General features: G+C 47.0%; 1 protein-coding gene across 6 annotated transcripts in view; it reads right to left on the reverse strand.

Annotated features, from left to right (window-relative positions):
• ABCA1 (ATP binding cassette subfamily A member 1) overlaps nt 1–12290 on the reverse strand; it is a 132002-nt gene that overhangs the window by 35752 nt on the left and 83960 nt on the right. For all 6 annotated transcript variants that reach the window (XM_023629810.2, XM_001493790.7, XM_070250906.1 and 3 more), the window contains exons 14-22: nt 11696–11872; nt 9948–10170; nt 8163–8384; nt 6882–7086; nt 5526–5639; nt 3537–3708; nt 1933–2064; nt 849–991; nt 518–655 (exon numbers count right to left, since the gene is read on the reverse strand). In XM_023629810.2, coding sequence (XP_023485578.1) covers nt 518–655; nt 849–991; nt 1933–2064; nt 3537–3708; nt 5526–5639; nt 6882–7086; nt 8163–8384; nt 9948–10170; nt 11696–11872 — 1526 coding nt within the window. The remainder of the gene's footprint in view (nt 1–517; nt 656–848; nt 992–1932; nt 2065–3536; nt 3709–5525; nt 5640–6881; nt 7087–8162; nt 8385–9947; nt 10171–11695; nt 11873–12290) is intronic.

Raw genomic sequence — 12290 nt, forward strand, 5'->3', positions numbered from 1 at the left:
AAATGACTTTTCCAGGGTCTCACGGCCAGCCAGAGCTAGCTCCAAAGCCCATGCTCCTCAGGCTGTCACCATAGGTAGTAACCTCATGTACTGTCTCTGTATCTCTAAGCAGAGTGCCCATTGTGCTCCTGCACCATGTTGGTGACAAATATAAAGAAAGACACAGCCTCTGCTCTCAGGAACCTAAGTCTATAGTGGACACAGTTATAATACACACAGGTAAGTTCTATGCTAGAGGGAGCACTGGGGGCTGTAGGGACCCAGAGGAGATGCCCTTTATCACAGTTTCTCTTCCTTTTGTAGGCCCCTAGGTAATGAAGCATAAACTTTAAGTGTCTTATAAACCAGGCCTCCTACCTGCATACCACGGGTGAGCACAGAGCTTTAAGAAGTTCTGCATTTTCCCCCGAGAAGTAATTCTGTCGCTCTAGCAAGAACCGCCCTGAGCTACAGGGCGAGCCTCTCTCTCCCTCCCTCCCTCCCAGCCCATGACACAGAATAAACACACCTCAGTTACCTTGTCGATATTTTAGCAGCAGCTCCCATATTCCCCTGCGGGAGTAAGGGTCCACGCCAGCTGTGGGCTCATCCAGAATGACCACCTTGGATCCCCCCACAAAGGCCAACGCCACAGAGAGCTTTCTCTGCATTCCACCTATGAGAGAGAGAGAGAGGCTCCAGGACCGGCCCCACAGGCAAAAGTGGTAAGAGATGTATAGAGATGCCCACCTGGGCACAGGCTCAGGACATGTTTCTGACCCCACTCCCACTCCCAGCCAGGGACCCTGTGCCAGCTGTTGTGTGTGTAGTGGGCGGGAGGGGAGAAGGAAGGCAGCTCCGGGCCTCACCTGACAGCTGACTTGTTTTGCTTTTCAGTTTGCTGGGTGGCAGACCGACATCCAGGGCCATTTGCTCCATCTCTGCCTTCACGTGCTTCTCTGAGAGCCCTTTCAGGCGGGCATAGAACCAGATATGTTCTTCAACAGTCAGCCTGAGGACAGAGGGACAGGTCAGCTCTGGGCCCCACAGGCTGGACCAGAATTCAGTGCCAGAACAGAAGAGAATGGGCACATTCCTCCACCCTCCACCTTTTTTTCCTTTTTAACTTTATCGACTTCTGAAAAATAATCTTCAAGAAGGATTCAAGGTAGAACAATAGTGAGCAACCACATGAGCTGTTCAGGAAGCCAAAGCTGAAAGGTGACAGGTCACTTCCAATCTATTCCCAGCAGGCCCGGCCACCGTGCATCAGACAGTTGCAACTCTAAATCACAGGTCTGTAAAGGGCCCTCCCCGAAGCCCCATCAACCAGGAGGCTGGCTTAACTCCATTAAGCTGCAGGACCCTCCTGAACCTCAAAGGACCTCTGATCCCGAGAGAAGGGAGGCCCCTGTGGAGAACAGGAGCCTAAGCTGCTCACTGTAGATAAGAGGAAACTGGGGCCCATAAGGGGAAAAGTCCTTGCCCGAAGTCACAGAGCTCAGGTCTTTCTCTGCTCCACCACGAGGGCTCCCTGGGAGACCCCTTGCTGATGAGGCAGCCTGAATGCGAGCAAATGTCTTGAGCAGGAAACACAAGAGGCCATTGTACCAAGGGCCAGGAGGCACTGCCAGGCCTGGGTGTTAGAGCTGCAGTCAGCATCACGGAGGTGTGTAGTGGGAGACAGGATGGGCTAACTGGCCGTCCAGAATGGCAGTGATGGAGAGCACCATATCTCAAGCCCCCATCCACCCGCTGGACAGATGGAACATCTCCTGCTCAACAATTCACCTCCTACTTTTCCTAAAACTGAAGGACAACCAGGTCCCAATGTGTCCAGGAAGGCGAGGCCTGCCGCCCCCAAAGAAGGTAAAGTGCTGAAGTCCCACTCCGCCATGACTCACAACACACACATCCAGGAGGGTCTGCTCCTCGAGTGCTGCTGGTACTCACATGTCAAACAGCACATTGTGCTGCGGACAGACTCCCAGGTTCTGCCGGATGGTGCTCATCTCGGAGCGAATGTCTTTCCCCAGGATGTAGGCGGTGCCGGAGGTGGGAGGGAACAACCCAGTCAAGATTGACCTGAGGACAAAAATTAAAAAGTACAAGAGTCAGCATTAAGAACCCCTCCCCTGGAGATGCTCCATTCCAGGCTGGAGAGCCAGGGCAGACAGAGCAGAGGCCTCAACCCTCCCAGCCCCATTCCTTCCTAATGGACTCCAATAGACCTCCACAAAGCAAAGAAGTCTTTGTCTTGGTGAATAACTAGAGTGGGCCTATGTGCTGGAAATGGCAACTTTAGTATGAGATTTTTTTTTTGCTGAAGATAATTTGCCCTGAGCTAACAGTTGCTGCCAATCTTTTTTTTTTTTTTTTTGGTGAGGAAGATTGGCCCTGAGCTAACATCTGTTGCCAATCTTCCTCTTTTTTGTATGTGGGATGCCACCAGAGCATGGCTTGATGAGCGGTGTGTAGGTCCGTGCCTGGGATCCAAACCTGCAAACCCCAAGCCACCAAAGCAGAACACACGAACTTAACCACTATACCACCAGGCCGGACCCCCTTCTTGTTTTTGTATTGTGAGCCACTGCCACACCATGGCCAGTGACAGACGAGTGGTGTGGTTCCATGCCTGGGAAACAAACCTGGGCAACTGAAGCAGAGAGTGCTGAACTTAACCACTAGGCAACCAGGGTTGGTCTAGTATGAGCATTTTTTAAATGAAGATTCCAATTTGCAATGGGAAGTACACTTTAAAACATGCATTCTGGTAAACTATCATAATCTTAATAAAAAAAAGTAAAAAAAAAAAAAAAATACATTCTGTATGCCTAAAATCATGTCCAGAACAAATTATTCAAAGATAAAAATAATTTTTGTGTTAGGTGGTAGGATGTTTGTGTGCCTTTTAAAAATTTTCTGCAATATTAATAATAGATTTTTTCATTAACAAAAAAAAAGATAAAGAAAAACAGGAAAAGAAAGTTACCCCCAAAGATACACCCTTTGCAATGGTTGAGGGGCCACATTGAAAGCCACTGAGGCTAACTCTGGTGTTTTTATGACCCGTGTTCCCTTCTCAAGCTTCCCATTATAAGGCCCTTGTAGGTCTCAGAGAGAGCAATTGTAGAGCCAGCTGTCCAGCTGTTTCTCACATCTGCTCAGAGGGAGTTCCTTGAAAATACTACCTCCCTCCCACACATCCAATCTTTCCACATTCTCGCTTCACAGTTCTGACCAAACAAGCTCAAAAGGAGACACTTTCTCAGAGCCATCAGAGCTGCAGGTTCCAAGAACATTGCAGAATTTTGAGAACTAAATGGGAGAGGTCATCAAAAGGCCCCCAACTGTCCTAGGCTGAAGAAATAATATCAAGCAAAAACTAGCACTTGGAAAACACTCTTGTGATCAGATAATATTTTTGCACTCAGCAGCTCCTCACGTGCTCTCTGCCCTTTCCCCAGTGACCAATGCCAGGTCCTTAGGGATGGCTTTCTAACCGAACTACAGAACCTTCCAGTGGCTCTTCTGAGAGAGCCACACCCTCTTCTTACATGGTGGTGGTCTTTCCGGCTCCATTGTGGCCCAGGAAGGAGGTGATCTGGCCCTCATAGAAGTTCAGGGCCAGGCCATCGACTGCCACCTTCATGCCATCTCGGTAAACCTTCATCAGGTTCTGAATGGACACGCCCAGCTTCAGGTGTGTGGGTTCCTCCTCCATGCAGACTGTGAGAAGAGAGAAGGCAGGAATGAACCCGCAGGCAATGCTGACAAGCGGAGTGCCAAGACACAGAGGGCTACGCTGGTACTTGTAGAGCTGTCCTCTCTCCATGGCCGCTTCCGGTTTCACAGGCAGGCAAGTCGCCTACACACACTTAGTTAGGACCTATTTGGGCCATAGTGTTGGTGACAGAAATTCAATGATAAAGGAGCATCCACAGTCTATTGGGGGGAAAAGACTTGACAAGTAATTAAAACAGAAGATGCTAAAGGTTGTTTAAAAACACATCTAAAAATGCCATGGAAGTATGCTACAGCCAACATATGGAATACTATTCGGCAACGAGAAGAAATGGATTGTAGACACACATCACTACTTGGATGAATCTCAAGGGAATTAGACTGAATGAAAAAAGTCAATCTTTTTTTAGGGTTCCATTTATATAACATTCTGGAAATAATAAAATGTAGACGTGGAGAACAGATTAGTGGCTGAGAGGTATCAGGGACTGGGGAGGAAGTGGGGAGGCTGTGGCTATTAAGGGGTAGCATGAGAGAGCTGGGGTGATGGAATGGTGCTGCATCCCGATTGAGCCAGTGATTAGACAAATCTACATGTGATAAAAATGCACAGCACTAAATACACATACATGAATGAGGGCATGTACAACTGATGAAATCTGAAGGTCTGTGAATTGTACCAATGTCAACTTCACAGTTTTGATGTTGTATTATAGTTACACGAGGCATCACCACCTGCGGAAACTGGGTGAAAGGTACAAGGGACCCCCATACAAGTTTTTTCAACTTCCTGTGAGCCTATAATTATTTTAAAATAAATTTTTTTATTGTTTAATGCCATGGAATCTCAAGAGGATGGAGTAACTGACTACCTCGGAATCTAGAAGGGCTACTCAGGGGGAGGGGTACTGAGCCAGATCTTGAAAAGCAAGCAGGAATTTAGAAGGCAAGCAAGTTGGAGGGAGGGTTACCCTGTGAAAGGACACAGTGCACACAAAGGTATGAGGTGTGGAAGAATGTGACATGTTCTGGCAACTGTGAGCAGTTCTAGGTGATGGATACAGAAGCCAAATATAGAGAGGAGGATGGATAAGTGGAGGATGGATAAGAAGAGCAGGAACAGCAGGAGAAGCAGCTGGAACAGCAGGCAAGGGCCAGTTGTAAGCAGTCTAGCGTGCCTGCTAAGGAACATCATACGTTACCACTGGCAACTAGAGGAAGGCACAGAAGAGATCAGCAGAACAGAGACTTATTAACTACTTAAGAAACTGAGCACAAAGATGGAGTTTCCTTCCAAGAAACTGAACAAACAGCCCAGAAGGCAGAGCCTCTGCTGAACCGTGGGCATCTCTACCTATAGTCAGGAGCCAGGTGAGGATTAGGGCTCCGGGTAGTGAAGGGTGAGAACATCAAATGCACAGGCTGAGCTCTGTGGCAGGCATGTCGTATCAGCCTACACAGGCTCATACATTGATCATTATGGCAAGGCAGGCAGCAAGGTTACAGTTCCACAATCACCGGTGTCTTTATGTCTTCCTTGTAGCTGTTAGTGCGTCATCAAAAGTGTGTGTGTAGGGGGTGGGGGAGTGAAGGTCTAGAGATCAAGAGCCACTTTCCTAGAAGCCAAGAAAACAAAGGAAATGTCCCCTGGGGACTCAGACAGTGACTCATGAATAAGTCACAAATGGCATGGGAGATTTTGGAAAGGGGCATTGCATGTGATTTCTCTGCAAGAATTTAGATTCTTCTAAAGAGCAAGAGCCATCCCTCGCCCCCCAGTCAGTGGTGGCAGCAGCACTTACTTTCTGATATTCCCTTCTGGCTGGACCCAGGGTGGCTCTTCTCATCACTTTCCTCGCCGAACCAGTAGGACTTGGTGCAAGGAAAATACCAGGGTCTGGGAATTCCATACTGGCCTGAAAGCAGAGCACAGATGTGAGCCAAGCTCAACAACACCCCGGCACTCCTGAGGTTTTCCAGTTAGTCACTCCCTCCTTGGCACAGCCTTTGGAGTCGGGAGAGATGGGAATGGAGGTGGGGCAAGAGGGAGCTAACATTTGCTGAGACCTACTATGTATAACATACATTCTACACCTCGCTGAATCCTCCAAACAGCCCCACGAGACAGGTATGGCCCCCATTTCAGAGATGGGGGAACTGAGGATAAGTCGTCTACCCAAGGTCACTCAGCCAGTAAGTGAAGGACTCAGAATTTGAATCCAGATCTCTATGATATAAAATTGCACATTCAAGGCAGGAAGGTCCGGTAGGGGTAATTAAACATTTCACATACACTTCCTTAGAAGAAAATCAGAAAGTGAACCAGAAAGTTAAACCTCACTGTCTCAGAATTTGATCTATATGAAAGGCAGGTCACAGTCAAGGAGATTTATTAAGGGAAGTATCAAAATGAATTTTTATGAATACTAATTTGATTAAATCACAGTCAAGGGCTTAGAGCCAATATATCTTATTATTCACAATCCGTACAGTCATACACTGCATAAAGACATTTTGGTCAATGATGGACGGCATATACGACAGTGGCCCTATAAGGTTAGTACCATATAGCCTAGGGGTATAGTAGGCTATAGCACCTAGGTTTGTGTAAGTCCACTCTTTGATGTTCACACAACGACGAAATCACCTAACAATGCATTTCTCAAAACATATCCCCAGGGTTAAGTGATGCGTAACTGTACTCAGGCAACAGAACCTCCACTAGAGGCAATTCTGGGTCAGCACTGGGAGGAATCTCCCAACTGGGTTCACCTCCAAGCACCGACACTTACCAGTCGTGTGACCACAGGCAAGTTACTTAACTTCTTTGAGTCATAGTTCTCTCCTTTGTAAAAACCGGTTATAACAGTAACTCCCTCCAAGTAGTCTTACGAGGATTAAATGAACCAAAGTATACAAAACACTCTGCACTGTGCCTGGCACACAGTGTTCAAGAAATGAGAGCTATATCAGTAGTAAGAGTTGTATTGCTAGCATCAGCTGCTTCTCTTTGGTCTACTTGTTTGCCACGAGTCTAAAGCCCTAGCCACTTTCCAGGGAGCCCCAGGCCCTGCAGAAATTCCAGCACAAAAGGAGGAAAGCTCTATAGCTTGAAATTCCCCAGCAGATGGTTCCCCCCATGTGGAAGCTCCATGTACCTGGGAAGACGGCCTCGATGTACCACGTCATCACCCCATAGAGGAAGGCGTCAAACAGCATCATGGAGACTGAGGTGGTGAGGTTGAAGCCATCCTCCTCCATGGGGCTCTCAAAGAGGGTGTCCCACTGCACCCCGATGCCTTGCTCCTCGAAGAGGGCAAAGTACTCACAGCCAAACCCAAAAGCCACAGGAGACAGCAGGCTCTGTGAGAAAGAGGCCAAAGTCACTTATCCATCTTCTTGTCCCTCTCATTTTTCTATCATTTCTAATGTAAATTCCACCTGGAGAAATTTGAATTTGCAAAATGGATCAATTACAAGATATGGAAGTATTCATCTACAGAGTCCCTTTAGGGGAGTGGGCTCCCTGGCAGCATATAAAATGATTCTATTTATAACCACTCATTATGCACACACATTTCAGAAATGCATGTATGATGGAATGTAAAACTTCAAATTTTATGCTTCCAAAGATATCCCAAGGGCTCAGCAATCCTGCTCCCTACATCTACCTACTTGCATGCACGCACACGCACGCACACACACACACACACACTCACTCATCAAGGTCTTCTCAAGCTCCCTGCTCAGCCAGCAATGACTCAATGTCACAGAAGCCTGTCTGGGGCTACTGCTGTCTAAAGGGGCCTAGAGTGAGGCCCCTAGAGCATCCTATGAAAAATCAAAGCACAACTGGCAACTTGCTCTTATAGGGGCTTGCCTACCCTTGAAGGCCTCTCCTCCTCTGTACAAGAGAAGGGAGCGTTGAAGTCCAGGATTTGTGGGGAGATGGGGCACCTGCTCCTCAGTCTTTTGCAGTTCAGAAAACATTACTCAAGCAAAACTCCACACTGCACACAAGGAAGACGAGTCAAAAAGGAGCCATCTCTGACCTCAAGAGCTTTCAGTTCTATCTCTGGCTGTGACTTTGTGGTGAGCTTAACATGGCCAACAGAGCTGGGAGATAAGAGGCAGAGATGGCATCTATTGTCTAAAGGCATTCCTCAATGCCATCTGTCCCCAGCCAGGTTCATGGTATAGTCCGGCTCTCTGAAACAATTCCATTCCATTCAATTCGACCAGCATTCACTGAGAGGACTAAAGACAAAAATTTAATAAGACACGATCTCTGCCTTCAAGGAGCTTAGAATCTAGAACTGATTCAAGTCCCATGGGAAAGAGAATGTCTTATCTTCTATTCTCACTTGGACCACAAAGGGGAGGTGAAATATGAGGCAGGCCGTGACTGCAGCTCCTGCAGAGGGGCCAGAGTCACTCACCGCGAGGATCTTGAGTGTGAAGCCCACATAGTCTTGCCACGCCACACACAGGACGTAGGGCAGGTACAGCGTGAAGTAGATGATGCCCCCACAGGCTGCCGCCAGGTTGGCTCTGGAGAAGAGTGTGCTGATCAGGAAGCACTGCAGGATGGTCACCACCGCGAACACGGACAGAAAGACAAACACCACGCTGGGGTCGCTGTAGGGCAGCAGGTTTCCTAACTGGGAAAGAAGAGACCCATTAAATGTGCTGCCTAACCAAGCAAGCACATCCTATGTGATCTATGGGAAGAAACCAGGGCTTAGTCATACTCATCTTAGAGACGATATAGAGGAACAGTGCGGTTCATTGTTCTGATGAGGAAACTGAAGGCTAGAGAAGGGAAATGACTAGCTCGAGACAACACAGCAAAATAATGGTAGAGTCAGGAATAGAACAGAGTCCAGGGTTGATATTCATCAAGGTCCGTCTCGACAGACAATTCTGTTTTTCATTTCTCCAAGAAATAATACTAGTTATTATTACTGGTTTCTCCTTTTATAAGGACTATGATTCTTGGCACCAAGAAAGAGTTGTAGGAGACAACATCCTACATGAGTTCTCCCTCCAAAAGCCCAGGAAAATGGCCAGGAAATCTCATTAACCTGCTTGATAACTTGCCATGGATTCTGCATTCCCACATTCGTCCAAACTCTTGTGGAACTTTCAAGTTTGTCTCTACCCAGTTTATCTGGGTACATTTAAACAGGACCCACTAGCATGGAGCTGTCCCAGCACAGCTCTTGCTCACCAGCCACAGAACCACCCCCACCCCACCCAGAGCTCAGCCCTTGCAGTCAGATATCAGAGTGTCAGAGGGGATTGATTTTAGCAAGAACTGCTCTGCCATCCTGTTGGGAGCCCTCAGTGAAGTCAGCTCAGTTAACCTTCCTTGGCCTCATTTCCTTGTATGTTAAATAGGTTATTTAGTGAGGATATGATAAGACAGCACATGTCATGTGCTTTACACAGTGCTTGCCAATCAGTAACTGTTCACTTGTAACAAGAGTAGCTAGTATTAAATTAAATGTTAGTTCCCATCCCTTTGCATTCCCCATCTCTTTAAAAATATTTCTTTACATGATGCATTCTTGAGTGAAATGATTATGGAGGAAGAAAACTGGCATACAAACTTATTAATGAATGTATGGTGTGTACACAGAACCACACTGCCCAGAGTCACCTTCAAGGGGGGACTTGTTGCCTGGTTGTCAGCAGACAGCCTCTAGGTGTCAACTCCTATGGGTTTGTCACAGCTGCAGAGAACCACCTCACCCTAGGGCACACCCTTCCAATGACTGCTGGAGGGGCCTGGAGTCTGGGGTGCTGGGGAGAGAGGCCTTGGGGGAACCTAAAGGGCTGGATTTTTCAGCACAATGACGGATAACCCTGATAAGCTGTACATGCTCCAGAGTGCCCAGGGGGTTGGCCCTGCATCGCAGATGCTCTCAGATACTGCCATGAACCACTGCCAAGCAACAGCTAGGTGTAGTCAAGTTACCCAGGAAGCAAAAGCCCTGGGTTCTAGTCTTACTTAGCTGCTAACCAGCTAGTTGACCCTGAGCAAGTCATTGCCCTTCTCTTGGCCTTACTTTCCCCAAGTATAAAATGAAGGAATTGAAGGAGATGACATGTAGGACCCCTTCCCTCCCAAAGAATCTTCACTTTTCTTCTCCTCAAGAACAAAGCTGAGTTGGGCTGTTCAGGAGTTCCCTGGCAGGGGGCAGCCAGTGACGCAGTCTTACTTTCAGGATGACCACCAGCAGGCCGGCGCTCACGAGCAGAGGAATGAGGCTACTGATGAACCAGCTGAACCAGAGGATGCCGTTGTCCAGGCCCATGATGCGCATGGTCTCCTTCAGCCGCGCCTCCTTCTCATACACGATGCTCTTGATGATCACAGCCACAGAGTAAATCCAAGCCAGCGTCATGAAAAGGGGCATTGATCGGCTCATCACCCGCAGGAAGCTGGAGGCCCCAGGGAAGGGCAGGGGGAGAATTAAAGACAAGTATGAGCCAGATTCACGGGCCAATGCCTCCAAGCCTGCATGCAAGAGAAAGCCCCATGACTGAGCCAAAGATGGGCAGGCCCTCCGGACTCTGACATGCATAGGTTGCCAAATACTTCGCAGTGTATCATAGGGATAAAAATTAGACTAACAAAGTATTGCCAAGTAAAATTTTGGGGGGGGGCGGGCTACTTTAGTAACTAGATGATTGTGAGATGTTATTCTGCTGAGTGTCGGTTATTTTAAAGTACTAAAACAAAAAACAAAAAAACTAACTCCTCTCACGAAAGTTCAACATCTCTAAGGTCATCTCACTACTGACTTGCCTTGCATAACTCTTATCACAGATAGCGCCGCTCTTGTCAGGAATATTTCAGATTCCTGACTAGAATAGGAAATGCATGGCTGTGAAGTAACAGGGACAGAGAATGTGGACCCCGGAACTCAAGGTTTAAGTCTCAGCTTTACTACTTAAGCACTTACTGGCTATGTGACAACAGGCAAAGGCCTTAATGCCTCTGAGCTCCCATCCTGTCCTCGTCTTAAGACATCCTTCCTAGAGTAAATCCTGGCTGAGTGGGTCTTTGGAAAAGCCTTCCTTTGGAAAATTCTAGCTAATCTTTCTGAAGGTGAAAAGCAAGGTAATTCCTGGTGACCTGGAAAAGCTAGAGTGAGCCACGCATGCCAACAGTTGTGCCATGCAAAGCAGAGAGCAAACACAAGGAGAGGAGCCTGCTCCTTCTGCACTCTCGTCTCTACACACACACCCACCCTACATACACACTCACACACACCACAACAGAGAAGGGGAGAATTTCCAGAATTTGGAAGAGACAGTACATATTTCAGATGCCTGTAATAACTACACCTCTGCCGTTCTCTCCTACAGGAAATCATTAGATCCAAAGGCACACTTCTCACAATGAGAACTTGGCAGCTTAACGACTAAGCACTAAAAGGTTATCTAAAACTTCTAGGATAAAACTGCCTTGTTCAATTTTATTTGGATCCTCTCAAATGTGGTTTTCCACTCAGAGAGACGAAGTGGATGAATTTGCGTGATGTTAGCTTTTATAGGTCTGGACCGCTGCTTCTGTATTTGGGGGATGAGTGTATGTGCTTGCACGTATTTGCCATGACATATTTTAAATTCTCAGATTCTGTAAATTTTGACCAAAAGGGTAGAGTGTAAAAAATATAAGTGCTGGTAACCATGGATGAAAACCATGGGTCTGTGATGTGGCAGAAACTGTTAACTACCTACATCTGACATCTTATTTCCTGAAATCTTCACAGAATTTCAGAACAACGTTTTGGCCAGTATCAACACACGTGTAAAATAAATAAAAGTCAAAGCATTCTGTCTCCTCCCTTGTGGGGGGCGGTGTGAGCATGTGTCTGTCTGTCTGTCCGTCTGCATATACACTCCATCTAGGGACAGTGTTAACCAGTTAAATAAAGATGGCAGCTTACTGGTAACTTACATGTCATCAACATAACAGGGGTAGGGCATCTGTTGCACATAGACACCCGTTTTCTTCTCGGTGCCCGTCAGCACCCTGATGATTGCCTGCTCCACCACATCCTGCAAGTAGGCGAAGCCCCCCCAGACGTATCGCATGTCCTCAAAGGGGTCAGCCCGAGGACCAGGGTCCCAGTACCTAAAACCAAACCACAGGTGATCAAACATTCCTTAGAACCATACAACTACAAAAAATCCAATCCCTCACAATCCTACCACCATTACAGAGCCACTATTTTTATTTTGTATGTTACTTTATGGTCTCAGTTGACATGTACACACATTGTTAAATAGATATAATCAGAAGGAGCATACCACTTGTTGGTTTGGTTCTTTCCCCTCCAGTGGCTATCTAACATTGCATCAAGTAGACATACCAAAATTTACTTATTCATTCCCTTTTATATTGGTTGTTTGCCCCTTTTTGTGAAAATGAATAATGCTAGCACAGGGAAACTAAAGTCTTTTTTCTTCTTTTTTTCTGTTGATTTAACTCCTTGGGATTAATTCCCTAGAGGGGAAATGCTGAATCAAAAGATGATACTTAGGGGTTGGCC

The sequence above is a fragment of the Equus caballus genome, chromosome 25, assembly GCF_041296265.1.
Source record: "Equus caballus isolate H_3958 breed thoroughbred chromosome 25, TB-T2T, whole genome shotgun sequence".
In the NCBI taxonomy this organism is placed as follows: Eukaryota; Metazoa; Chordata; class Mammalia; order Perissodactyla; family Equidae; genus Equus; species Equus caballus.